Below are 27,988 nucleotides of genomic sequence, written 5' to 3'. Positions count from 1 at the left end.
GTTGTAACAAGAACACAGGCTTAAATAAGGAAACTTTTTTGACTTGTTCGTTGACAACACCTTTATTTGTAAAGCCAGAAAACCACACTGCGCGTTAAGGTATTTACTTAACAGAGTTACCATCATTTTAATAACTCAAGTTGTTTTACAGTTTTTAGTTAGGTGGCAGATTTTTAAAGAAACTGCAATAAATCAAAAGTAAGGAAAACTATTCAGTGATGGCTTCCATTCGTAAGAAGTTGGTTATTGTTGGTGATGGCGCTTGTGGAAAAACCTGTCTGCTCATTGTCTTCAGCAAAGATCAGTTCCCTGAGGTGTACGTGCCAACTGTTTTCGAGAACTATGTTGCTGATATCGAAGTTGATGCAAAACAGGTGACACCAAATATCTATTGGGAATACCATGCTTACACATGGATGTGATCTGTGGCAGCAAACCTTTGTAGTTGTTTTGGTGCAAATGTTTTTAAAGAAACCAACTGATATGTATTATGTTGAAATTACTTTTATAATTTCAGAAAAGAGAATAATTTAATGTTCTGCTTCGAGCTCACTCGGAAACAAATCCCCATATAACCAGAATTTTAACTTTACATGTTGCCCTGATAGAACAAAAAGTTTTTGTTGAATGTTAGTAGTGTTGTTGTTCTGTTAGAATTGATCATACTTTCAAGTCATATAGAATGTTAGCGCACACGTTTCAATTGGATTTTTTGGTGACAAAAATATAAACAAACTTGCTGTTGTGCAGGTTGAACTTGCATTGTGGGATACGGCTGGACAAGAAGACTACGATCGTCTCCGTCCACTTTCCTACCCAGACACTGACGTAATCCTCATGTGTTTTTCTATCGACAGCCCAGATTCATTGGAAAACATTCCAGAAAAATGGACCCCAGAGGTAAATTTGTCGTAGCTTGTCACCATGTTCTGTATGTACTGATGGAAAAGTAGATGTTTGTTATTACTGTGAAGGTTGTTGGGAGGTTGTCTAGATTTCTTTGTGGTAATGCCCACCCCCCCCTAATTTGATTATAATTGACAAGAATACAAAGGGTGTGTGCAAAATAAGCACCCAGTCACATGCTTAGATCTTACCAATGCAAAAACGCTTGTTGTGTTTGTTCAGAAAACTTACCTGGTGTAAATGGTGTTTATTGTAACACTTCATATGCATTTAAATCTGTTTTTAACTTCTCCAAATAAATACTGGACATTACATCAATTTAAGTACATTCACTTTTAGGATTTTTTCGTTTTTAAAATAACTACATGCTTTTATTCGACCAGGTGCGACATTTTTGCCCAAATGTGCCAATAATCCTGGTTGGCAACAAGAAAGATCTACGTAATGACTCCGGAACGATTCGTGAACTTGGAAAAATGAAACAATCACCAGTAACAGCTGAGGAAGGTCAAGCCATGGCTGAAAAAATCGGGGCATATGGGTAAGCTAGCTTCACACAAGCATTTTCATGTCTATTTGAATAGGAACTGATAATGCCGTTTTCAGCGAAACATGTTCTCATAAAATAATCTGCATTGTGACACAAGATCTTACTATAATTGTAATTTTAAATGTGGAGTTTCCACCTGTGTCACGCACAACAATTGGCGTTAAGGTTGATCTTAGGGAGAAAAACCTCCAGGGTTGAATGAAGTTGTGCAAGTTAAGGTTACACAACTTTTATATTCCACTTTATTGTGGGCATAATGGGAGTAGAAAGCTGTAGGTTTTATATTATCTTGGGAAAGCGTAGCCAAGATAAACACTTAACTACTTCTAATGTCAATATAAGGTAGATTTTACATTCCTAGTACACTTTGTTGGTGGCGGACCTAGAAAAAATATGAGAGGGGTGTTTGGTCGTATTGTTCGTTCCCGTAGCAGGAAATTAACCGCACTTTCACACCCCTCAAAACAATATGCTAAAATGCTGAGGGGGGTGTTCTGACCCCCCAATGATAAATTAACTAAGCAGCTCGATGTTTCAGTCATTATCCACCAATCCTGCATAATAATACACTGGTGCAATAAGTGGTCAATATATTTTTACATTGATTTGTAACAGGACAGATCGGTCAATACTGACCTGCTCAGTCTGACTCCTGTTGTTGTTCTTGATATTTTTTTGGTATAATAAGGAAATGATTGGTAGTAGTTTGGTCAACTGAAAAAAGGTTGTTAGAGCTGCGACATATATATCTAGTGGCATCACAACTAATCAGTGTCATATATTTTGGTCAGATACGTGGAATGTTCAGCACGAACAAAGGAAGGTGTTCGTGGAGTATTCGAGGTCGCCACCAAAGCAGCATTGCAAACCAAAAAAGCCAAGAAAAAGTCTGGCTGCGAGCTCCTATAGTGACATCACAATAGCAATTGAGATGACTTTTATTCATAGCTCATTAATCGTTTTGGCAGCAGTTAAGTGCTTTTCAACGGAGACAGTCTTTTTGCCTATTGTTTTTCCCTCTAAAGCCACGCTGTATTTTTGTTGTGCGACCAACTTTTAGAAAACTCCCGGTTCAGTCACCGTAGCAACCAACGGGTTCATTTTAGCCAACCAATTAAAACGCAGCCAGTAAGGTGGCTGATAAACATGTAATTATAGTTAGAGGGCCCTTGACTAGGGAAGGGCTGTTATCGTGTCATTTTTTGTGTCTTATGCCTTACTAGGTCTGTTTCGTTCTATCGTACGTGAAATACTACTAACCAACCACCTTCCTATCGAACTAAATTCCAACTTTCTGCCATAATTAAGTGTGCATGCTTGTGGAATGTTTTAAGCTAAATTAATCTGTTGTCGTCGAGCATTCCCAAATACCTGCAATAACAGTTGTTCTGGCAGATTTCGGCTCCAAAACCAATATTGGCTTGTATTCTTGTGTGTTATGGTAGAATTATTATGTGTGAACGATTTTCCCTCTACACTTAATCCTACATGATTTGAAAATAAAAGATCCTATCATAAAAGCTCATTTATTTTATTTTGTATTCTTACAAAAAAGTTTAAATGTGCGGCAGACCACAACAAACTTCTTACAGAGCCATTTCATAAAACCTTGTCAGTGAAGAATTGTATCCTGTATTGTCACGCAGCAGCATATTATTGTTTTGGTGTGTTATACCAGTCTGTACAGACAGCTTGGAGGGCAAAGTGGTTTGATCAACAATAATTTGTTGACATTGTTTACTGTTGAAAATTGTTTTAGTCTAAACATCAAATTAAAAAAGAAAAAAACTTAAACATGCTGAGAAAAGGGAAGTTTTTGTAACATTGAAAACAGCTTAAAATGGGGGAGTTTTAAGCTTGTTGGTATGACTTTTTTTTTCGCATTTCTTTGCAGTGAACTAAGATTATTCCAAATTGATCATTTAACTGTAAGTTTTAAAACAAAATCAGGTAGTATATCTCAATGGTAAACTTCTGTGGAAACTTCACACAAACATTAAAACAATGGTTTTATTTTTTGATCGTTGCAACTAATTTATTTCAGCATGAACAATTTGTCCAGAAGAAATATTTTCGACAAGCAGTTAGTGAAATATTGTAGAAAAATTATGACAACCATCTTGTTATGTGGATAATTAATCTTTCCTGGAATTTTTTTATCACTTTGCTTCTTCCATAAACCGGTTCAAGTTGTCACGGTTGATTGGCATGTCGGTATAAAAGTTGTGTGGGAATTCCAACCAGGGGTACTTTTTCATGTTCCAAATAACCTTTTTCTCCAGTTCATCTAAAACATCCAAATGCATCACTAGTTTATCATGTTTCAGAATACTCAATACATTAAGTCCTACTAGAGGCATCACGTTCCAACCACGAGCTTTTTCAACGGCCATACTGAGGTTTTCAGGAACTTTGGTGTCGTACACAAACAACACAGAGTTTCTGTCCATGCAACGCTTTCCCAGAATTTCAGTCAACTTTTTTTTGTGCATTCTCGACACTGTTTTATTTTGTTCATTGTCAGAATCTGGATTAGCAACCTCCGAATCATCAACTGCAGGAAGTTTAAGGTCTTCCACTATGATGAGATCATTTTGTATTCTTTTTACTGTCAAAGCAATAGTTAGTCCTTTTATCAGGGTATCAGGATTCATGTCGTAATATAAAGATTTAGGGCCTCTCGGTCCATGGGCAATTCCACCATTCTTCCAAAATGGTGGAGTAGTGCTGCCCTGTCTCACCCTTCCAGTCCCTTTTTGTGGCCATGGCTTTTTGCGACCACGCCCCAGTTCGGCACGAGTCCTTGCCCATTTATAATCAACTTCACGATATACCTTCTGCCAAGTTACCACCTCATGCAGCAAGTCTATCCTTGGATGGACAGAATAGATTTCAGGGTTCAACTCGGCTGCTTTATCGTACACAACATCATCGTTAGCAAAGGAATCCACCCAAACTTTAACGGCACGCTTGTTTACCGGGAACTTTTCCACGCATTTGCGAACAACTGGAACGTCATCACCAGGAGGTTGAATTTCTACATCTTTCTCTTCAGGTACAAATCTTTCTTTTGCTTTCCCAAACAGAATAAGATTGCTTGGTAATGATGACTGTGCACTTGTCACGCTGTGCTGGAACCTTGCTGATTGGCGGAGTAGTTTAAAATGAAGCAGCACACGACCTTGAAACATGATGCGAATTCCTGATACAATCACATGTTTTGTTCTGAAAAAAACAATGCTTGTTGGTGTTTACATGAAAAATCCAAAATACTGGTAGATTATGTCGCAATAAGTTTCCAATAAAAATTGGCTACAAAGAAAACAAATCATGAAAAAAACTACATGTATATTGTTCAGTAACCATTGTTTCAATTAAGTTTTTGAATTTTGTCTTATAAAAATTAATATAGGATTGTTATTTGGTATGGCAACACTGTAAATAGAAATGTTATTTGAAAATTTACACGGAATGCAAATGCAGACGAAAGGCTATTTTCGATGCCATTTACATCAACAGACCATAAACTCATAAAAAGGGAGATGCCACCTACAACTACAGCTGTCATTGCAGTTATTTTCAGGCACAGTGATCATTTCCATAAACTTACAAATATGACATCGCAAAAATATTCATTGAATTGTTGTTGCATCAAAAACTATATATTTTTTTGTCATTTGTCATGTATGTTGTGATGACAACATGTAGTTTTTGAAAACAACCTTCCTTCCTTCCTATTCAATGTACAACACAACATATATATGTCAAATATTACGCATAACATTAGTATTTTAGTATATGGCAGCATCGTGAGTCGTGACAGAATTGTTCGCCAAGAACACCCAACCAGCAGCAAAAACGTGTTGAGTTGCGCTACTAGTGACCAAATATTATTCACAATACAAACACTAGATGTCAGTATTTCTAAAAGAGTATTTGATGTTGTTTGCACTCTTTGTGTGAAATATCTTTTGCTGTTGCAGATATTTGTAGTGATAAAAGTAAAACAATGTTATCCATTGAAAAAATTAAACATTGTGTTTTCGTATAGGTAAGATTTCTTGAATAGGTCACTAAATTTATTTTTATTTTATTAGCTTTGGCCTTCTTTTTATAACTAATTTTAAGTTTTTTATAACTATTTGGGGCACACCTGCTGTTGAATTCTACCGGTTCTCTCCGTGTTTCTTTGACCACTGGCTATTTATTATCACAACCCGAGCTTTCCGCAAATTGCCGTCTACAGAAATCATTAGCAATTGTCTAGGCAACCATGTGTATTGGAGCGTGAAGAAAATAAACAATTTATGTTGATGATTTGTTTTCCAACTTGTTTTGTTTCGGGAATTTCAAGTATAGTTTGATATTCCGTTGTGATTGCGCTGACAACAAAATGAGCGGTGAGTCTAACTTAAAAGTTTTTGCATTTCGTAACTTCGTTAAACTGTATAGAAAGTTTGAAAATTTATTGATTATGTTTGGAACACGGAAATGTCTAAATTTTGTATTTTATTTTTTATTTTTTTAGCTTTAAAGTCTCCCAAATCCAAGAAAGGCAAAACTGTGACATTGTCTCCGGCTTTCTCACAAGGGTGAGCAAACATTATTCTTGTATTTTTATCGTTTTGTGTATGAATCGAAACGGGCCTAATTTAAATAAATGCTTTTTAGCTTAATAAACTTTTTTGTACTTGTACGAGTCAATAAAACAAACCATTGCGTTTTGGGTGCACAGAAAAAGCAGCACACTAAAAGATGTTGAGTCTGAATACATCAAAAATCTACAGCAACAAATATATTTCCTTGAGTTGGAAGCAGAATATCTTCGAGGACAAGCCAAGAAAGCGACTGACATTCAACCACGCATGACCAAAGAAGCAGATCAGATGATGTATAAGCTTAAGGTGTGTACCTATGGTTGATCCCTATTTCACAAAACAAGAATATACGTATCTGCAAAATGTTAGCCTGTGGTTGCTCATCATTACCACAGGCAAAGTAATATATATGAAGTAGATATCCATGGATTCTAACTGTATATATAAACATGTTGATCATGTTTAAAAATATCAATCAAAGTATGTGGAAAGGCCCCATTAAGGATAATTTAAAGAAATGTTAAAGCTATACAGAAGTGTGTTATACTGGCACATAACAAGGAAGATTGCCCCACTGCACAGGTCCTTACTTCGTGATCATAGCTCTTGCATTTAGATCCTTAGCTAACCAAGCTATTCACCTTTTGGTCCATAGAATTTTTTTGACAAAAATTTGTACTTTTGGTAAGACAAAACTATTTCCAGGCATTTAAACATATTGTTCTGATACCATATTGAGCGTTTGTACCCAAGAAACAGTTATACATACAATCAAGTTCAAGTTGTAAAACATACATTTGTTTGCACTGTATCAGGATTTGCAATCTGACATGGATGGAATGCAGTTGGAAGTAACACGGAAAGATGCAAATATATCGATGCTTAGCAACGAGAAGATAAGACTTTCTGGTGAATTGACGGCAACTGAAGGTGAAACGTCTGACCTTTCTTATAAAAAGCTTTGACATTTATAGCTTAGTCTCATAGTTTAGCAAGTAATACATCAAGCGTTAATGGAGCATTTCATCTCAAGTACAATAAAATCTTCTCTAAGCAGGCGCAGGTGGCTTCATATATTTCAGTGGTCACCAGCTGTTTAAACACAGTGTTCCAGTTTACATATATTGTAGCATTATTGTGCCTTACTCTGCTTCAAGTCTAGTTAGCTGTTTGAAGTTACAAACTGAGTTTTTAAGTTTTTTTAATCAAGCTTTAAACTGCTGCAAACTATCGATAATATTTCAAGGTAAAATCATCAGTGAAATTAATTTTTAGACAATTATCGTCGAGAGAAGTCGCTCCTAATGGAAGAAGTGATTCAATTAAAGAAGATGAGAGAGGTCGCGGATCGTGATCTTTCCCTCAAGGATTCTGAAATCATTTCACTCCGACAAGAGCTGGAGAGAACGGCAGCAGAATGGAGGCACGAGAAACATTCACTGAATCTGCTCGAAGCCAAGGTTTCTTCAATTTTTTTGTTTGGAAAAATTTAAGAACTGTGTGAAAAACATTGGAGAAATTTTTGGGATTCGAGTCTAATATGAGACTGATTAAGTCCATGCAAGGGAAATATATTTTTTCCAGTACTTTTATTATGTAAAAGTTGACTCTGGGTTATTAATGGATAGGTTTTACATGAGTTTTTGCAGCAATCCAATCAGACCATGTTTTGAAAAGTGTATTACACAGATAAGTTAAAGTCTATTAGCCCAAATGTACAAACTATCCATTTATGTAGAAGCAGCAGAATCAAAATCAAAGACTAATTAAACATCAATGATATGCAAACTGTTTTCGTCATCTAATAAGATTAAAATAGTGGTCAGTAAAGTTTGCAACCCCCATATCAGATCTTGCCGACAACAAAAATCATTTCAGTGGATAACAAGTAGCATTTTTGTATGTTCTGTAGCAAATCTACATATGAAATTAACTAAACAACACAACTAATAATCTCCAGAGGAATTAACAACAAAACAATTGTTACTTGTCACAGTTCAACCAGCAGGTGGCGCAACACAATCAAACCCATTCTCTTCTTGAAGAAAAGCGCGGGGAGTGTTTAAGAAAACAATCGGAAATGCATTTGCTTGAAGAGAAGTTCAATTCCAGTACGATGGCCATCCATGACAAGATAACACGTGAACTTGGAGTAAGTCAATAAGGATAAAATAAACATATTTGTTGAAAGGGTCTCTCACAATTTAAACCACATAAGTTCTAAACTTTACCAAAAAAATATTTTGCGATAATTTTGTATTACCAACTAATACTGTGGAAAATAATTGCATAACATCTTGTGCTTTCAAATAATACAAATTCTGCAGTACAACGAAACAGTTTTAAGTTTTCTAGTTTCTGATGATCTTTTTATGACAGATGGATTGCTTGAAAACCACTCCAATGACATCATCATGTGGTATAGAATATAATTTAAAAGACATCACAAACCCCTTCAATGCATTTAACACAAAACATTCACTTTCTCACAAACAATCTGAGTATTATTTATCATAAGATTTCTATATCCTAGGATGAAATCCGTTCCCTCCGACAAGAACTCCGAGCTACTGAGTTGTCAGCGAACCAGGAAAGAATAATGAAGGACAAGGTAAAGGTCATGTGTTTCTTGTCTAATGCACAGGAAAAAATGCTGTTGCATTTAAAAGCCAAGTTACAAAACATTGACTATTTGTCAAATTCTTTGCAACTATCCCAATTAAATGTTCATGTATTTTTATATGCTTGCAAATAATTTCTTGGAAAAAAATTCTGTTGAAAAAAAAAACATTTCTTTGGGAATTACCTGAAAAGTGTAACAAAACTTGTGCATAAATTTTAGCAAAGGCAATTATTTACATGTGTTTGGTGAATTCCGAAATTAATCCAAATACATATTTTAGCTTTCCACTGATGTCTCCAAACTCAGTCTTGAAAATGCGTCACTTCAAACTCGGGTTCTTGATTTAACGAAACAACTCGACCGTGAACATCTGATGCGAGATGAAAAGGATTCTCGAGCTTTCACTCATTCATCAAAGGTATGTCCATAAGTCTTTTACATTAAAAAAAAAATATGCTGATATGAATTTGAGACAATATTACAGCTGTTTAATGCCTGTGGAAATTACTTTTTGCAACAAATTGAAATTCTTGACTTTATTAAGTCTTTGCTGAAAACCTTTTTCCAGAAGTTTTTTTGGGTTAGAGTTTGTCAAGGGTCATTTTACATTGTTGGATTTATGTAAAATTTATATTCTTTTAATTAAATTTACTCTATTCTGCTTTTGTGTAAAAGACAAGGCTTCACAGTATGCAATGACACTTTCTTAAATAACTGAACGTTTGTCAAAAAAAAATCCATCAAACTAGAAATAAAATAGTATTAATTATTGGAGTTTCACAAATACAAAAATGTATAGTTGATCAACTGCGGGTCCTCAATTGAGGTCAAATCTAACCCACAATCAGACTTTGTCCAAAGACAACTCGACTTCAATCTGATCCCAACAATTTAATTATGTTGATAAACATTTCAAATCTTTAAACCAACAGATTTCTGAACTGAAGGGATCGGAACAAGTCCTGATGCTTGAAGTTAGAAAGTTAAATGAATTGCTTGAAAATGAACGGAAGAAATTCCATAACCTTGAGGCATTGGTAAGAAAGTTTTAATTTACTTTCTTACAAATCCTGTCTTGAAAAAGCCATGAAGAAGCATTAGCTTTTGTTGTGTTGTTTTTTTTTTAATATGTTTGTACTAATTAAAATATTGGTGCAGCAAATACAACTGATTGGATTTGTAAAAATCAGCAAGCAATAGTGCTACCGTGTGTTCAGATGTTGAAAGCACAGGATGGGATGTCGAGTTCTCAATTCCACAATCGCACTTTGCAAAGTAAACTGGATGAGGTCAATGCCAGATTTGTTCGAAACAATGACGACAATGCTCAGCTTCGCAAGGATAAGCAAATCTTGGTGGAACACACTTCCCAACTTCAGAAAAAGGTGATCAGCAATTGTTCAAACATCATTACTTAACCATGCTTAAGATAAACTCACATGCAAACAACTGGTTTGTTCTGTTGCCATTTTCACGTTTAAATTCATAGTTGGTGATGCAACCATCTCTTTGTCTAATCTAGTGTTACTCTGGCACTCACATAAGATCATGAAGGTTATTCTTGAGTCCGGGAGCAAATGTTTTAAACTAAATCTAGTAATGTTTAATTAACCAACACTTTTACTCCACCGACACCATTTAAAAAGCTGCACTCGCTGTGCGTTGCCAACATTGTTCATAACTTCGATACACATAGATTTGTTTAAACTGTTTGTTGTATAGAATAATAATAATAAATCTACAGTCAGTTTAACTGTTTAGTCTTTCGTGTTTTAGATATTGTCTGTTATTTCTAACAGTTTATAATTAGATGTCCTGGATTAAAAATTGGCCAAGGCCCGAAAAGTTCAAGAAAAAACTGGTATAAACTTGGGAAACTTTATTGCAGCTCGACCAGAAGGAAGCTGAAATATTGCGTTTGGAATCCCACATGCATACACTGCAGCTTGACGTCACAGGTTTGAAGAAGGAAATCGACACGTCCAAGTCTTTGCAGTCTCAACATTGGGCCAATATATCGCGGGCTGCAGACAGCCTCAGACTGAGCAACTAACATTCATGATGGTTGTTTAGGTTTAAAAGTCACCCGTTTTAAAAATTTTTCACGAAAAGTTTTTAATCCTAACAAAACACCATTTTGTGAAAAAATTTAAACATTTTATTTAAACTTGTTGCAAAATCATGTTCTTTTGCATAAACATTAATGTAAAAAAGTAACAAAAATCAACGTTTTAAGTTTGGCAAATTATTTACATCACAAAAAATAGTTCATATGGAATATATACCTTTTTTTTTATCTCAGTCACATATTGAAGAGAAGTAACAATTTATAATTTTAGCCTCGTACTTTTGTCACATAAAATAGATCTCTTGAGTCATAAATGAAACATATCGTTTTGTTTTTACTTTACACAAGTTTTTCTTACTAGTTTATATTTTAGATCATTTAATTTTCACTGTAGTTGTGTTAGTTTACTGTGTTATGCCTGAAAAAGTAACTTTTGTGGTCAAATAAAATGTGACTCATTTTAAAATAAATATTTTTGGGGCAGTTCCATCAAATTTTATTTGTTGTAATTTATTATTTTGCAAAACTAACGTAAATTAATAGACTTGTTGGTTTGTGTGCCTTATTCCATGGTTTTGCTTTTGGTAATTTCTTGCCATTCATTTTGCCAAAATATTTTCTGTTGAACTCCATCGTGTGATTTTCAACACCGTTATTTCTACCCGTTTTCCAAACACAAGTTTTTGCACAACTTTCAATAAAACACCGACTACTTACTAGAATTTGTTTCCAAACCTAAATTTTTGCAAAGAATGCTGAACTGCAGTTTGAGAAAACTGTATGGGGCAGGGGTTCCCAAACTATTTTACTACGCGTCTATGATGTAGGAATTCACGCTTATTGCCGGTGACAAACTCTAATAAGGTTAAGGTCATATTTTCTGTTTCGTGGAGTGAAGTTACAGGTGATTGTGTGATTACAACAAACTATATAGAGTGTCAAGTCCAGAGTATGCTCGGACTGAAGAGTTTGTCTGGCGCAATATTCGTAAATCAACATCATTTGTTACTGTTGATATTGTTTTGTAATATTTTTCCACTGATTACAAGGGAAAAATAATCTGACGTAGGATTAGGGGTCCGAGAAAAAACATGTTGATGAAATGGGGTCCGCGGCCAAAAAGTTTGGGAAACCCTGGTATAGGGCATAAGACTTGTCGGTAAAATCATCTGTTTATTTGATTAGCAACAACCAAAACACACTCGCAAACTAGTGCTGATCAGTACATAGAAAAGCAAGAACACAACAAACAATTATTTCAATACATTCTCTACTAATTGTAAGTGCAGCTGCAGAGCATTGTCCGGCGATTATTGCGCAACAATTAGAGCAATTACAACACAACAAAGTCGAATTAATTTGTCTGCAAGTTTTATGTACAGCGTGTAACAATTCCAGTGCATCGTTTAACGGGCATTTTACAGAAATATTTTACCCGTAAATTTTCAGGGCGTGGCATCTCATGTACCTGTCCACCCGTCACTAGAGGGAGACATCACGTGAGTTTATAATAAATACATTCCATCGACGACTGCATAAGATATCAATGTTAAAAACTTACTTCACTAAAAACAATTGGATCGAAGTATTTTGTCACAATTTCTCAAACATGCATGGGATTGGTGGTGGGGGGAGGGGGGTACAGTGAATAATGACAAGGCAGCTTCTGGAATGCAGACGATTGTTATTTCACAAAACGCAAATTGCATACGTTTAAATTTGGTCATCCGCTCAATAAAGTACAACACATAACGAGAACTACTAATTGCTGATGACGTCATCAAACGCGCCACTTGATTTCGAGTAAAAAAACACAAGGTTTTGAAACGAGATTGGCTTCACTTGAAAGTAAAAGAGTTAAGTGCCAAATAACCTAGAAAAGTTTTAAGAAAAACAGCTAGAAAAAACACCGAAGTTTTCAGCAGTGCTTGGGTGGACGTGGTCTCAGCAACGACTTAACAATAATTCTAGGTCTCTGCAAATTATTAAAGATTGACCACAAACGAGGCAAATGCAGTTATACCCTTCAATGCACGTTTTTTTGTTAATAATGTAGTGGTCTTAGATGCTTCCAGTATAGGCCTTTGCCAAAACCATATATGATACAGGAGAGAACTATGGGATTTCGAACAATTCTGTCCCACAAAATATGCAACCGGTCGATGGATATGCTTTAATGAACACTTAGGAACAATGCATGGTGGGGGAAAATATGTGGAACCTTAAGTAACCCCCGAACACTGTTGACATTAAGTAACATTTTGTACAAGGTATTCCGTGTGACCTGGAGTAACCTCCGCGAGCCGTTTTTAACCTCAGGTCGAGGTGGTGGTCAGAGTGAGCATGTTGTTGGTGACCTTGCGGAAATTGGAGGTCATTCCATTTTGTGCGTCGATGGAAATGGTTTTTGGTTTTCCGCCGAGTTTGCACTGAATTTGTTGGGCTACATTCACCCTCAGCTCGACTCCACATTCCCTGGAGAAAAACATACGCATTATTGTGGATACTGCGACCACTCAAGCGTGGAAACTGGTTCCACTTTAATAATTAACAATCGCTGAAGTGAGTGGGGGGCGATCGACTTTACCAACATTTTATTGAGCAGCAAAAATATCTGTGGAATAAACACGTAATAAATGTGTTGCCTATCGACCATTACTGGTATGATCCAAAGTTAATCGGGAACCCCCACCTACGTCACACAACTCGAACGTACGTCATACCACTACGTCATTTTTTCGGGAAAAGCTTGTTTTGCGTTTTGGGGGAAAATATTATTTCATTTGACTGCTTTCGGGTAAAGATTCACGTTAATTTTTTTCCCATCTACGGGATTCGTCGTCACCAAATGTAAATTTTAATGTCAAGGAACAATCACCTTTAACGATGGGACGTCTACGTGTTATATATTAATATTAACGTTGAGATTGTTCCTATCAAGGTACGCAAACTAAATGCTCTGATTAATATCCATAATATCTTCATCAACTGGGATGATCCGCAAAATTTCCATTAAAATCTTACTTCTTGATGGCTGAAACGAGATGAGCGACAGCTTCTGGCACTCTGTCGTCTTGACTAGGGTTGGTTTGATGGATGCAACCGACGATGTCATCAGCACCATCCACGTGGATCACCAACAGCTGATCTGTCCCACTTGACACGCTCACACCCGACACCTAGCGGCGAGAAACATACGGCGTGTTTAAAAAACGGGACTTTGACGGTGAATTTGAAGGAGCACTTGCAGGACAAGCACTTTTTACCTTTCGAAGCGAGACGCCTGACGTCATAGCTTTGTATTTTTTCGCAGGGTCAAGTTTGAAGATGAGTTTATCGGTGACGAGCAACGCTCTGTTTTCGCACTTGTTGTGTTTGTTCACCTGCGAAAAATTAAATTTGAAATTCTCTGGAATCTGGGTTTTTTCGCCACACAGAGAGGTTTGACGTAACAAGCTACCTTCCGAATGTGAGCGGAGAACATGACTTGGTTGAAATGATATTTAGAACGGAGTGAGTTTGAAGCTGACAGAAATGTTGAAGCTTGGGCCGCGTTGTCTGACATCTGCACCAAAAGAAAGAAATAACTGAAGGAAATTTGTTTCTAGACGAGTTCGAATTCTTTTTGCAATTGTCTGTTTATCTTAGTTTCTTTTCCGACCCGGAAATTTGGTAAAATTTAATCTAATATATAACGAAATTAACTTACTATTAAAAAACAAAAAACTCCATTGTAAAATTATGTACTTGGCACCAAAAGAAAGCCAGTCAATGTGTAAATGATTTATATCGGAAACTGGCGGAAAATTTACCAATTTGTCTTCGATTAACTATTGTTACAGCCGCCAAAAAACACAATCAGTTGATCAACCTCCAATATCATCTTGTTTTAAGGAATTTCTCCTAAATGACGTCACTCACTGAAGCAAGGTAATTCCCCTCCCATTTTCTCGGACGCATCCAAGCTTGACGTTTGCCGTGCATGATGTCATAGATGGAGCAGCGAAGCTTGACGAGTGGCCACTGATCCTGGGGTATTGACCGAAGGAGGTAAAATGCCCTCCACCTAAGAATAAATATCTTGTTGAAAATTTCGAAAATTCTTCATCTAAAACTTGTTGAAAATGCGATCGTTCGAAAACATTCAATATTTTAATATTTTCTTCTGGCACATTAAAAACGTAACTTTATTAACGACGTTTCGCCTGTTATCCAACAAGGCTTCCTCAGGGTAATGGTACTGGCACAGCACACAACCAATATCAAGAAAACGTACCAACACGAAACAATAACCCTAACACAGCTTCTTAAATCACGTGATAAAATTAAAAGGCGGGAAGAAAAGTTTAAACAAGTTGTTGTAAAACACCGGAAATATATTCACTGTTCCCTGTCATTAACAATCAATATTTTAATGGGAATTTCTCTTCTGGCACTTAAATTTCGAAAGTGTTTATTGAAACTGACGTATAACCCGGAAGTGACGTATAACGATACGTCGGTTTCAATAAATACTTTTAAAACTTAAGTGCCAGAAGAGCAATTCCCGTTAATTACTATGCATGGCCGCAAAAAAAATAATATTTTTTACCTTGCTACTTTGGTGTCAATTTAACGAAAGCTAGAGTTCCAAAAAATATTTAAATTATTTTTTTCAAACCGCGCTAAACCAGGACTGTGCAGTCCAGTATCACACGACTGATATAAGGTTTATAACATTGTTTAATGTATTGTAAAGTTCAATTCCACAGAACATGAAACACAGCAAAATATGAGGTAGAAAGTGATTACCTCGCGTGTATGTTCTTCATCTGTTCGACCAAATACACCAGCACTTTCGGTGGAGATGCCCACACTATAGACTTCCCAAGATCTTTTGTCCGTTGAACGTTTTTGAAACGTCTGTGCGAAGAAAAAAGATTATTTGGTTTAACTTTACAGGAAACACGAAGAATTAACAAAAATATAACCCATTGGTTCTTTCCCGATGGGGAATTCCCAATGGCGATCGACACCGAAATATACAGAAGTAGTTGGAAAAGAAATATTACGTTTTGTATTTACTTTGTGTCGTACATGTATTGGGAATTGGTCATGAAATGTGGTCCAAAATGTTACAAAAGTGCAGCAGATATAGCGGAAATGCAATAATTAATTTCTTAGTCAAAAAACGTAAATACCAGTGGGAAATAATGATTCCGTTTACAACAAATTTACCTGCTCATCTCAACCAGATACGACCTCATTTTGTACATTCTGTATCTATTGATTATCTTGTACATGGCCACGGTTCTTCTGTATCTCCTTCTGGCGTTCGCCCCTCTCCACATCTAAACACAACAACTTGCATCACGCTGAGGACAGGCGTTAGTTGAACACTTAAGCAGCACCCTAGCTGTTTTCCTGTTAGTTTTGGGCATTCAAAAAAACGTAACTTTATAAAACCAAGGTTTAACAAGGGTTTGAACATCGATAGACAATACATCGGTACCTCGCGTTATAAATATTTACTAAACAAACAACTTTTTTTACCAACTCCCTTCAGACATTGAATGTAAACCAGTGCCAGATTACAAATAACAATTTATCGATGCCACGAGATTCCGGAGAAGAAAACCTTACTTTCTGTAGTAGGACGATGATATGAGGAATTAACTGTGCACGGTTTTCTTCCAAGGTAACGAGAGTGTTCGGAGTTCTTATGAATATCTTCGTGTTGCCATAAGCAACGTCATGCCCGAATCTGATTGGAGGAAAATGTCAGTACAAGAAAACTGGCATAAGCATGTGATTGCAGGACTAAGGGACATGACCAAATGTGTTTTGAAGCATGTGATCGTAGGACTAAGGGACATGACCAAATGTAATTTGAAACATGATTTTTTTACCCAAACTTAAATTGATCTTCAAAATTCTGTTGGTATATTTTATACAGATGTGAGGCTAAAAAAATTTGTGGACATGTTAAAGCCTATGACAGCCAGTATTTCCTGGCGGAACAAAAAAGGTACAAATTTAAAAAGCAAAAAGTAGAAATGTGAAAGTGACATTGAAACCAAACTATACATGAACTTCTTCCCAGGCAAATCAGAGCGAGATATGGATAATCGTTATCATAATCATGTACGTTGCCAAAACCACTTTGCACATTACTATAAATTGTAACAAAAGCAAAAATTATCAAAGATCTGTTAGTAGAAGTTATTATCTATTGACAATCCAAGTAGCCGTTACATCAGCATGAGTGAAAGTAACCATTGTATGCTAATGAGATTCACACTTGGTTTTCATTGAGGCGATTATTTCTGTACAACATGTTCGACCTCAAATCTATTAACAAACATGTTTAGAGTTCACCAAAACATTTTTTCACAAAACTTTTAACTGTGTTTGGCTTCAAGCCACTATAGCAACAGAGTGAATAATAATTGTTGTGGTGTTTTGTAGCAATGGGAAACTATCTATTGGCTGATGGACACAAACACTTTTTATTAGTTTTCAGATGCTAAAAAATGACGTTATTCCAATTTTAAGAAACCCGGTTAGTTTTCATGCAAAAAATCTGGTTGACAATTCTAATTCTGGTTTTATAAACAAGGCATTAATCGTTTAAATTCTATTAATTCATTGTTTGTGAAACAATGTTTAAGGTTCAAAGGTTAGTTTTCATGCATTTAAGGATTGAGCAAAAATCACAACAAAATCATTTCATGCAAGATCTTACCGTGGGCTGGAATGAACACATGAAAAGAAAAAGTAATTTCATCAGATTGGTGGAATTGAAAAAATTAATTTTGGCTGGAGTCATTTTTTTCAAAAGCAAAATAGAATGTTGCAAAATGTCTTTGAATCAATTCAAGGAAAGGGCAGATACCTTATTTGATTGCTGGTAAAATTAAAGGACTGGATTTGAAAAACTTAATTAACGAAAAACTAATTACTCAATATCTTTGATCAAGGCCTGAACCGCTTCCTTGTCTGAGCGACACTGGTGGTTTGGCCAGGTATAGGAAGAAAGCATCTTGTATCTGCAAACAATTTTATGTGGGATTTTAGTGAACAGTATTATCAGCAAGAAAAAAATGAGTTAGGTTTGGAATGGAATGTCACATAGAACATTTTTATTTCATTTAAAACATCTGTATTTAAATGTTTAAGTACACTGAAATTTTTTTTTGTGTTAATTTAATATTTTTTTACATTATACTAGAAAATTAGATCCTAAAAGTGCAAAACATTATTGTTTAAATATTAAAACAAATATGACACTATGTTTTTTTTTTCGGGAAGGTCAAATAGTTACTTAATTGACATAATTTTCAACATCAGTTAATTAGTCGATAACTTCCTAATGTGTTCATCACAAATTCACCTCTGGAGGAATCGGGAGTAAGGCTGACGATTTGCGAAACCAGCTCGACGAACTCGGACGTTCTCCAACAATCCCAAGTACGCCACCTGGTGTTGACATCTTTCTTCGTTAAACTGGACCGGCGATTTCATCTCGTTTGGTTTGATACATCGGACATAGTAAGGTTCCTACACAAAATAAAAATTTTATTTCTTTAATAAATGCAGGAGCCTTTTCTCCAACTTCGATACTACTGGAAACTATATTGAAAATTTATGTTTCAAAAAATTGTAAAAGGTGTAAATTATGGCAAAACAGTTCTATTTCTAAATAGCACATGTTTAAATTTGCACCAGCCAAGCATTAATGCTGGCTCCTCCTGAATGTTTCCAAAAGTTTTGTTTCATTGAAACACTTGCAATTGAATAAAAACAACTTTATGTAAATTTTAATGGATGTTACTCAGTCCCAGGAAATTTCTAAACAAAATATATTTTTGCAATATCCATATATGAGCCATTCTTTTCATTCTCAAATTTGTTAAATCCACTTAACAGTGTTCCTGTATTTCATTTGCAAAATGAGTGTGGTGGCGCAAAGTGGTAAATTTTCTTGAGACTTTAATCTCGAAAACCTGTACGCATCGCTGAACACAAGCGATCGGCAAAATCGGAAGTGTGCAAACACGTGCTCGACAACCCGACTCACAAGGTTAAGTTTAGTGAGCCACAAATCCTTGCGTTGGCGAGAGACAGGTATTGTCTCCTGCTGATGGAGTCGCTGTCCATACAACAGCAACAACCACAACTCAACGTGGACGGCACTTCTGCACCACTATTTTTATTTAATGTGTGATGTGTTTGTTGCGTTTTATGCCGTTTATTGTGTACTTTGCGTTTTCGTCGCTTGCTGCGCATTTTCCGCCTCTAGTGGTGTGTTGCCGATAACAACATGACGTCACCACCCGCGCGAGCCTTATCTGTGACGTTGGTCAGGTCAGCTCCGTATAATGATGGAGCTACACCAACCGCGTTGTTCAAACTGATGATGGCATAAGTTCTTTCCGAAACGTTTTTTAAACATGACAATGTTAACAACGGTTTTGGATATTCTCAGAATTATGAGTAAATCCGTTATTAGTGTTCCTGTATTTTATTTGCAAAATGAGTGTGGTGGCGCAGAGTGGTAAAATTACCAAAAGCATTTTTACAACTTTTTACTCAAACCTTGGATGCAAGCTTCTCCACAAGTTGTATCATAGATGTTTTAAAAAGTGTTCCCGCGGTTAGAGGTCGTTTGGTGACCTCTGTAACTCTCTGGGCCCCCTCAGGCCACATGTCAGAAATCCCTTTGTTTGAACTTTATTAAAATATGAAGAAATTTATTTCAGTTAATTACTTTAAACGATCATAAGGTTCATGACATTACTTCTTACTTTCAACGAAATTTTTAAAGTGATTATTTACATTAACATTTGAACTTTTAAATTTTAAAATTTTTTCATTTATTTACATTGAAATTTGAGAATAATTTACAGTTAAAGTTCTTTTGTAGTAATTTACACTCTTGATTTTAACTTTTAAATACAACTGAGCCCAAAACTAACAAATTTCCCAACAATTCACATCCACACAGCAAATCCACAGTAATTTCCATCTTAACGTATCCAACATTTACATGGTTTCACCTTTTGTAAAGTAATCTCTTGAAATCCTGGAAAAGTTGGTCTTTGTTTTTTTCCATGAATCCCACCACAGAGTAGGTGACATTACCCGCGTAATGTATAACACGGAAATCACGATCGTGCTGCAATGCCTTGTCTTTGGGATTTAGCTGAAAAGAGTCATAATTAATTCAAACCTTTTTTGTTTAATTGAAAAGTAGATAATTGGTTTCAAATTGCAATTTTGCAAAATCAAATTTTATTTGATCAAGTGAAAAATGCAAGAGACATTTTTTCCAGTAGATCATTAGATTTATGGAAACAATAACAGACATTCATCAAAACAATTATTTGTACAATTTAAACTACCTTTAAAATAACACCTTATAATTTGAATTAGAATTCAAATGCCAGTGGATGGAGAACAAACAAGTAAGATTCAGTAACGAGGGTAGTTTTATCACACGGATATTTTCTTACCCTTCTGCTTGTGTAATGGTCGTGACCTTTCAACTTTTTATCCATCGCTTCAAGAAACATCTGATCTGTTACCGTGCCGACGTTAAGACACGCCTCATCGAGTATAGCAATGATGCCCTTGTGTGGTTGTTCGACAAGGTCACATATGATTCGATTGTTGAAATAATCAATGTTCTGCCATGTGATGCCTTCCCTCAAATACTCCTCTTGTTCCTAAAAAAATCCTTTTTTTACTAAAAATATTCCCAAATTTTTTTTGTTGGGGTAAAGTTTGGTAACCTACAAATTTTTATTAATAATTAATTTAAATTTTGCTCCAATTAGTCTGTGACCTTGGTGGAAACTCAAGGACATGCTACATGTTGAGTGTTTGTACAAACACAAGGTGTTTGAGAGAGTCGGTTGCTTAAACAATGATAGGAGAACATTAAACCGAAAGTTACCAAATTATTCGATGACAGATGGAAATCAGATTAAGAGGTTTTAGGGTTCAACAACCAATTAACGTTTAAGCAGAAATAACACAAGATCGATTTGATTATTTCAACGAATTCTTTTTCAATAAAAGGCGTTCGTAAATTTGCACAATGAAAATGCCTGCCATCCTTGTTTGGAGCCAATTCCTTAATTTTATTACCTCTACTGAACAACAAATTGACCCAATGTGTTTTAATCAAAACAAATTAAAAGGTTCCCCAACATATAAACATTATATTTCTTACTGTCATTCTTTTCTTCACAATATAAATTATTTTTTTACAAATAACCAAGCATTATAATAAATGTTCTTGACATATTCAAATGTTTAGGTGTTTCATGGTTGATTTTGGTATAGAATAGCCTCAACAGGGTTATTTGTTAATACACTACTAGATTGCAGATATTTACATGAAATAACAGCATATTACAGCAAAATAAAGTCATAAATTATTAGGTCATTAAAATTTCTTTGATAAAATTTCTTTCTTCAAGAATAAAAATTCTTTCTGTTAATAATCAGAAGCACTGGGATATTACACAATCACCTGTTTCAGGACAAGTTCGATGAACAATTGTTGGAGTTTCTCGTTACAGTAATTGATGCAGAACTGCTCAAAGCTGTTGTTATCGAAGATTTCAAATCCATAAATATCAAGGACCCCGATCACGGTGCTTTTTCCGTATCTGAAAAAAACTAATTTGTTACAAAGAAAACACAAATCAAGATGGCATCCAACAGAATGCAGGAAATACTTTTGTTACTTCTGTTGTTTAACATTCAACTATAAAAATAAATTTATTTATTATTTAATGTTAATCCAGCAGAATGTTTTAGTATGCGGAATTTCACAAAAAAATATTTTTATAGGAGTTTATTTATTTGGAAATAAAAAAAATTGCAAATAACTTTTTAAAATGTTTTCAACCTCGTAACGTCGAGTTTCACTTCAATAATTCCGTTGATTCGTTCCACGATCCACGAAAAAAGTCGCTCATAAATTGCCTGAAAACATACAAAAAAATTCACCAGCTTTTAACATTTACAAGCAATTAAATGGAAAGCAACATAATTTTTTTAATTGCTTCAACCTTAACAAAATTTATTTGAGGCTTTGTAAAAAACGGTACAACAGTTTGGTAAAGTAACAATAAAAAAAAACTTCTTTTAACCTTTGCAAATGCATCCCTAGCAAAGCCGGTAACCTCATGTGTGTGGAGTGTAGAGATGACCTCCCCACGTGCCGCAACCACTCGAGTGAGGAGGACGGTTTTAACGTCTTCAACACCTGGATAAAAAAATTAATAAAAATATAAAAATGAAAAAAAATATACAATCAAATAAAATGAATATTTCTGAAATGATCTAAATATTGGGTTTTTAGTCACTTGTTTCAAGAAGTTGAGCAATGTGACTGACGACATCAAGGTTTTCGATCCCTACTGTGTCGGCATCTTCATAAAACTTCAAGTTACCCTGCAACAAGTTTTTGAAGAATGAATGAAGGTTTTGGATCTCCAGTAATATGTTGCATCTGTTATTATTCTAGTGTTAAATGTGCTGCAGTGAACTTTGTCACTATTTTGTGGTCTTCACTTATACTACTTAATATTGGAACAAAAAAAAATTCGTTTTTATTGTCACGCGTTTTAAAGCTGCCTCATGAAGTCCATCTAAAATTGTCCAGGAAAGTTTTCGTTTACAGGATGCAATTGCACTTAGCACCTCCTTACAGAACACTGACTCTTATATGTAACCAGTGCATAAACACAGGTGAACATGAACTTTTAAATCCTGTTTTGTAATCTTCTTTAGGTGTAAATTTAATAACATTACTTTGTCTGTTGTTGTTTATGCGTCGTTTTAGTTTTGTTTCAGTTAGGATAACAACCAAAATTCCAGAGGAACAATGATAAGGTATTTTTTACCAAGGCTTAATACCATTGATTAGTCAAGTACAGACACAAATAAACTGCATATGGTGGATTTGTCTTGGACACAAACAATGAACAAGACCCTGTCATGCATGTCCGTCGTCAATCATTTTGAATACAATGAAGACAGAATGACTAAAGCTGACGTCATGCTATTCCCAGCGACTCACCAAATGTAAAATAACTGCCAGAAGGTTTAGGAGACTCTGTTGCTCCTCGAGACTGAAACCGACAGCTTTTAGGGCTCCCGTCATTTCCTTAAAAGTCCGTTTATCATCGTTGGAACGATGGTTAGCTTGTCCCTGGTCTGAACAATACAGGGAAATTGCTCAACAAGATATTTACATAGTGGGTACACGTTGGCAAACAATTGCTTACAATTACGCAATTAAATATAGAGAAAAAAATATGTTTGCTTGTAATCCTGGTTACTTATTTTGTTTCAGATGACAATTTTTTGAATGAAATAAAAAGAATGACAAATTTATTCTTGAATGAAATAAAAAAGCAATAACATGAGAGTTTTTTTTCAAACTTGAAACAAACACTTTCATCATCATCATATATACTTTGTATCATAGAAAATCAAAATATGTATTTTGCGATATATGTTTTAAAACAGATTGCTGTATGGGGTTACAATGGATGCGAAATTATTTCTACCTTATATTTATATGTGTATATTGGTTTTATTTTATTGAGAAAAAGATCTGTATTAAGCTATAATAGTTTGAAGTAAATAAATAAACAGTGTCTTACTGATGTATGTGTATGTGGCGACATCTCGTTTTAAGTGGAGGGATCCGAGAGTTTGGTCGGTTGCACCGAGCATGAGTTGATAAAATGAGTGGAAATTCCTCTCTCCATTTTGCTGGAAAACCACTCGCGACTGCAAACAACCACAAACAGCTAAAATTTATGTGCCATAGTTGTGTGTTATGTTTACTTTCAATGTAAAGCTTACTTTAGTTTAAAACCCAAAACAGAAAATGTTATGGACTTTCAAACAAATATTTCCTTTTGGCCACATTTAACACTCAAAATATAAATTATCCTTGCAGTTAGAATGGAAAGAAGAAGAATTTTAAAAAGAGTGTTTTGATAAGAATGGGACAAAGGTAAACAAACAACTATTGTTTGTGTAGGAGTCAGTTATCAAAACAGGACAGTCCAATATATTTTGAGTAAGTTAAATACGTGGATTTAAGTCAGGCCATTACCTTCTTTTAATTTAATCTTTTAGATGTAACACATTTTTATGGAACAAAGTTTACAAAGTGGAAAAAAGGATGCACAAAAAATATCTCGTTGTTCGACAAAAATGGTAAATACAATATCTAAACAACTTTACTCAATTAAATATGGTAATATTCACTTTTTCGAGCAGATAATTATTGATGTGCCCTCCGATGGGGTCACCCTTGAAGTCGAAGTTGATGTCCATGTATTTCCCAAACCTCGATGAGTTGTCGTTACGATTCGTCTTCGCATTTCCGAAAGATTCAAGAATGACGTTGCTTTTAAGCAAAATCCCAGTAACTCTTTCAATCTGTAAATATTTGTAGCAAATTATCAACAATTATTATGGGTCAGTTTGTTTTAAATTTAACATTGCTTATATATGTCTTAGATTGTTGAATTTAATATTGCTGATATGTTTTGTTTAGCTTGATGATAGAAAAATAAGTGGCTTCTCCGTGCAATAGCTTGACCCAATGTTAAATGATATGGTTGAGAAGCATAAGCTTTATGATGATTAACATGAGTCATTATTACATAATAACCCCAATTACCTTCAACAAGTATTTATTATTTATGAGCAAAATGTGCCTTTTTAAAAGGTAATAACAATCAACTGAGAACAACTGAACTTTCTTTAATGTTATTACGACATGCCCCAATTACACCCAAATTGTTATTGTTGTCATGGCAATAAGTGGGAATTGTGGATTTAATATCAAAATACTTCACTGACATTGTGAAAGTTGTACATCACACATTTTATTTGTCAAAAAATCCAAATAATAGTCTCAAATAAATAATTATACATGTATGTAGTTTTTCAAAAATTTTTACCTAAAACCAGAAGATTGTAATGTTCTGGTGTTTGTGTATTTATGTAATTTCATTAAATTAAATAGATAAGTTGACTATTAACAGAACCAAAGCACCACATATTTTATTTTTGCTGGGAAGTAGCATTCCAACCGGACAAACCTACCCAAGTTCGATATAACAGGAAAAAACTGTTTGACAAAAAAAACTTTTTTAAGTTCAAAAGCTTTTTTGGGAAAAATCAAACTTGTCCTCCAAAATACGATCTTAAAATAAACTTTAACAGTTAGTGCGTTTTGTAATCTAGGATGGCATGAAGTTATTTGGCCGATATTTCTTGGGGCGACCTGCCCCAAAAATGAAAATGCTTTCAATCACTTATTCAAGTAAGATTGATTGAGTGATTGTGAGGTTAAGAGGAGACAATGGTAAAGGGATTTTCCAGCCTTGTGATGCCTCATTCCCAGCAGGAAATATGATGTGGGAGTTACTCCTAAACTTGGAACAAATTCGTGCAAATAATTTTGCTGAAACAACCAAAGTCTCCACAAAAACTTTGACAAAAACCACTTGACAAAATGATTTTACATTTTCTAGTCATATTTTCTAGCAAGAAACACTAGTTCAGTCTATGATTATAATGAGGACAAATATGTTTAGTGAATGTAACAGAATCAGATTGTAACTGAATAAAGTAAACATGTAATTTTTACCAAAATAATCACAACATTTACTAACCTCTGACCGATGACTGACGTTTGTAATAGAAGCAATATAATTCATGATAATTTTTGAGGCCTCCGTTTTTCCAGCACCAGATTCACCTTAAAATAAAAAACTCAATTAGAGGTTTTCTTTTAGTGAGGGAACAACTGAAGTGCCACAGTATGGTCACGGCTATGGAAGTTGGAAGCAACAAAATTGAGCGAAACAGCAACACCAGCATGTGTTTACAAAGTTTTATGTCAACGTCGAAACTACGCAAATAGCTTTCTTTTGCCTAATCTTATTTTTGGACATCCCTGTATCTCGTGTGGGATTTCAAAATATTGATGTGAAGATATTGAGTTTTTTCGCAATTATTAACATGGAACAGAGCAGAAGAAAATGTAAGGCAAGATTCACAAGCAGTTATTATTAATGTACATGTTCACAACCGTGCAGGCAAAGTCAGCCAGCCCTGTGTTGACAGGAACCTGTTACCTCATACAGGATATTTATGATGTCATAATGCATCCGGTATTCATAACAAATGACTGGGGTGGGTAAAATACTACACCAACATTGCTAAAAAAATTCGAGAACAAGAAATGTATTTTTATGTTGTTTTACAACACAAGTGATTCAATAAAAATTTACAGTAACAGAGTTAACAATATTGAAAATGACTAGTGTAGGTGGCGCGCAAATGATTATGAAATAAAATTACACACATGCAGTGTAACACATGTTGGATCAAGTAATCAGTCAACTCTCAAATTATATTTACTCTTGTATGCTGTAATGGCTAAATATATCCGCCTATGTGATTATGATGTCACAACAGCTTATTTGGGTACCTAACTCATGGTATCCAACAAGTTGACACGACGTATTCAAGACAACAGTTTTACTTTGGATGTTAGTCCAAGGGATACACTAGCTTTTATAGCTATCTTCTTTGCCTAATTTAATTAAATTTCAGTCTTGTTTGGAACAAGTAGAAGATACATTTTCAATGAAAAACTTATGGATTTTAAGAAAACAACTTAAACCCTTTTTTTAGACCTACTGCAATTTTTAGGATGGGCAAAACATGATGTACCAATGGTTACAAACAAACCATGATAAACTTGCACTATATGGCAGGAAAAAAATTTTGCATTAACAGAAAGAAAAGTATGTACCCAAATATCATATATGTACAACTTTGACAAAACCATTGTAAAGTTTGAAAACCACATATAAAAGCAAAGAAACCTACAGCATAACAGCATGATAAATATCTCTTATAATGTTAAGGCAAATAACACAGAACAAAAGATACAGGGAACTTTTGAATGGGTCAAAAAATTCTGTTGATAGAATGCAGTAAATTTATGGTTTGAGTAAACACAGTATGTCGTTGAATTGAATCGTTGAATAAAGGTTTTGTTTGCATGGCATTTGCGCTGGAGTAAAGTATTTTTTGCATCATACACACAGTATCGTGGGCATATCCAGGAAACCAGTGAACGCCCATTATTATTGCGCAATGATAAAAATTGAAAATGTGTGATACAGAAAGTCATTTAAAGGAGTTTTTGATAATTTACCATATAATTTCAAATTCAATGTGAAAGTGGTTTAACAACAAAAAATTTTACCTTGAAAAGGAAAAAAATATTTTGGAAGTTGAAGAATTTAACTTTGTGTGCAGGGGTTGCTACTAACCTGAAATAACAATGCAAGTGTCCTTCAAATACCTCTTCATGGACTTGTACGCTGCATCTGCCAGTGCATATATATGTGGTGGGCGCTCCCAAAATTCCCGTCCTAAACATTTGTTATGATTAAATAGATATGTTTTAAAATTTACCTACCCTGGTTTATTTGCACAGAGAAGAAACAAACTGCACTTTAGAGTTTAAAATTATTTGTTTAAAAAAATATGATTTAACTTTAAGATAATGTTTTACACAAACGTTGCTCAGACAACCTTTGTAGTCTTTGATACATTCCGGAGTGTAGATGTTCATTGACTTGTATGGATTGACAGAAACAACAACCTCCCCTATGTATGTGTATATTCTCCCCTTCTGGAATCTGTCACACAAAATGGTAGCGTAAGATATGTGGAGTTGAAACAGACTGATTTTATGATCAAAATATGTCATATAAGCTGAAACTTGAGATCTGTACCAAAGTATGTTATATTGAGCTCCACCAAGTTGCTCAGTCTTAATTGTGATTTAATAAATGAATACAAAAACATCATTAGAAATCTTCGACATGCACCAGAAGGAGTATTATGACTAAATAAAACAGTAAACAGGCAAAATGATTGATGAAGTACAAAATTATAATGTTTGTTATTTTCCTGGCCAAAATCTTTTTAAAAACCAACAAACATAACAAACCTTAATCTCAAATTATCCATGAATTCTTCCTGGGTTAGGTTGTCCAGAAGAACAAAATCCCCTTTTCCAAATTCCGCACCTTCCATAACCCCGGCCATCTTATTTATTGATTTGAACTTCTTGAAAGTTTAATTTTATAGTTTAAAGAAACAAAACAAATAACCTAAAAGTTAATGGAATTTGC

At 34.9% G+C, this 27,988-nt stretch overlaps 4 protein-coding genes across 4 annotated transcripts; 2 read left to right on the top strand and 2 right to left on the bottom strand.

Annotated features, from left to right (window-relative positions):
• The first annotated feature begins 143 nt into the window (after window positions 1–143).
• Window positions 144–2,985, top strand: LOC145909025 (transforming protein RhoA). The gene is made up of 4 exons (XM_082996346.1): window positions 144–374; window positions 751–900; window positions 1,290–1,447; window positions 2,248–2,985. Exons 1-4 carry the CDS (start codon window positions 219–221, stop codon window positions 2,363–2,365), a joined length of 582 nt encoding a protein of 193 aa, XP_082852472.1. The 5' UTR covers window positions 144–218; the 3' UTR covers window positions 2,366–2,985.
• A 484-nt stretch (window positions 2,986–3,469) lies between these two features.
• On the bottom strand, window positions 3,470–4,702 carry LOC145908559 (large ribosomal subunit protein uL4m-like). Its single transcript, XM_082995859.1, has one exon. The coding sequence runs from the start codon at window positions 4,645–4,647 to the stop codon at window positions 3,616–3,618; it is 1,032 nt and encodes a 343-aa protein (XP_082851985.1). The 5' UTR covers window positions 4,648–4,702; the 3' UTR covers window positions 3,470–3,615.
• Window positions 4,703–5,738: 1,036 nt separating this feature from the next.
• On the top strand, window positions 5,739–11,450 carry LOC145908372 (uncharacterized). Its single transcript, XM_082995635.1, has 11 exons — window positions 5,739–5,856; window positions 5,985–6,048; window positions 6,192–6,360; window positions 6,870–6,984; window positions 7,330–7,514; window positions 8,051–8,206; window positions 8,588–8,665; window positions 8,958–9,095; window positions 9,610–9,714; window positions 9,895–10,062; window positions 10,566–11,450. The coding sequence occupies exons 1-11, from the start codon at window positions 5,850–5,852 to the stop codon at window positions 10,728–10,730; spliced, it is 1,350 nt and encodes a 449-aa protein (XP_082851761.1). The 5' UTR covers window positions 5,739–5,849; the 3' UTR covers window positions 10,731–11,450.
• Window positions 11,451–11,904: 454 nt separating this feature from the next.
• Window positions 11,905–27,988, bottom strand: LOC145909052 (unconventional myosin-Id-like). The gene is made up of 24 exons (XM_082996374.1): window positions 27,805–27,988; window positions 27,384–27,490; window positions 27,119–27,220; window positions 25,445–25,530; window positions 24,027–24,200; window positions 23,411–23,540; window positions 22,822–22,958; window positions 22,106–22,193; window positions 21,890–22,005; window positions 21,646–21,722; window positions 21,265–21,403; window positions 20,240–20,452; window positions 19,784–19,929; window positions 19,323–19,455; window positions 18,118–18,284; window positions 17,687–17,773; window positions 16,368–16,488; window positions 15,963–16,075; window positions 15,537–15,647; window positions 14,667–14,811; window positions 14,206–14,310; window positions 14,012–14,128; window positions 13,770–13,924; window positions 11,905–13,220 (listed from the first exon to the last, which is right to left on the bottom strand). The coding sequence occupies exons 1-24, from the start codon at window positions 27,900–27,902 to the stop codon at window positions 13,061–13,063; spliced, it is 3,027 nt and encodes a 1,008-aa protein (XP_082852500.1). The 5' UTR covers window positions 27,903–27,988; the 3' UTR covers window positions 11,905–13,060.

Source organism: Ascidia mentula, chromosome 7 (assembly GCF_947561715.1).
Source record: "Ascidia mentula chromosome 7, kaAscMent1.1, whole genome shotgun sequence".
NCBI classification, from domain to species: Eukaryota; Metazoa; Chordata; class Ascidiacea; order Phlebobranchia; family Ascidiidae; genus Ascidia; species Ascidia mentula.
Note: the sequence above shows the minus strand (reverse complement) of the source record. Positions and strands in the feature narration are given on the sequence as shown.

Bases quoted from the DNA above. Each gene is read 5' to 3' on its own strand.
- LOC145909052 (XM_082996374.1), bottom strand. From the start codon at position 27,902: ATGGCCGGGGTTATGGAAGGTGCGGAATTTGGAAAAGGGGATTTTGTT. The intron at 21,404-21,645 runs GTTGAAAACATT...AGTTTTTTTCAG, and splicing joins GTGAAACTCGACGTTACGAG to ATACGGAAAAAGCACCGTGA. The intron at 16,489-17,686 runs GTAATTAGTTTT...TCCTCCAATCAG, and splicing joins GCCTTGATCAAAGATATTGA to ATTCGGGCATGACGTTGCTT.
- LOC145908559 (XM_082995859.1), bottom strand. From the start codon at position 4,647: ATGTTTCAAGGTCGTGTGCTGCTTCATTTTAAACTACTCCGCCAATCA.
- LOC145909025 (XM_082996346.1), top strand. From the start codon at position 219: ATGGCTTCCATTCGTAAGAAGTTGGTTATTGTTGGTGATGGCGCTTGT. The intron at 901-1,289 runs GTAAATTTGTCG...TTATTCGACCAG, and splicing joins CAGAAAAATGGACCCCAGAG to GTGCGACATTTTTGCCCAAA. The intron at 1,448-2,247 runs GTAAGCTAGCTT...TATTTTGGTCAG, and splicing joins GAAAAAATCGGGGCATATGG to ATACGTGGAATGTTCAGCAC.
- LOC145908372 (XM_082995635.1), top strand. The intron at 6,049-6,191 runs GTGAGCAAACAT...TTGGGTGCACAG, and splicing joins TCTCCGGCTTTCTCACAAGG to AAAAAGCAGCACACTAAAAG. The intron at 6,361-6,869 runs GTGTGTACCTAT...GCACTGTATCAG, and splicing joins AGATGATGTATAAGCTTAAG to GATTTGCAATCTGACATGGA.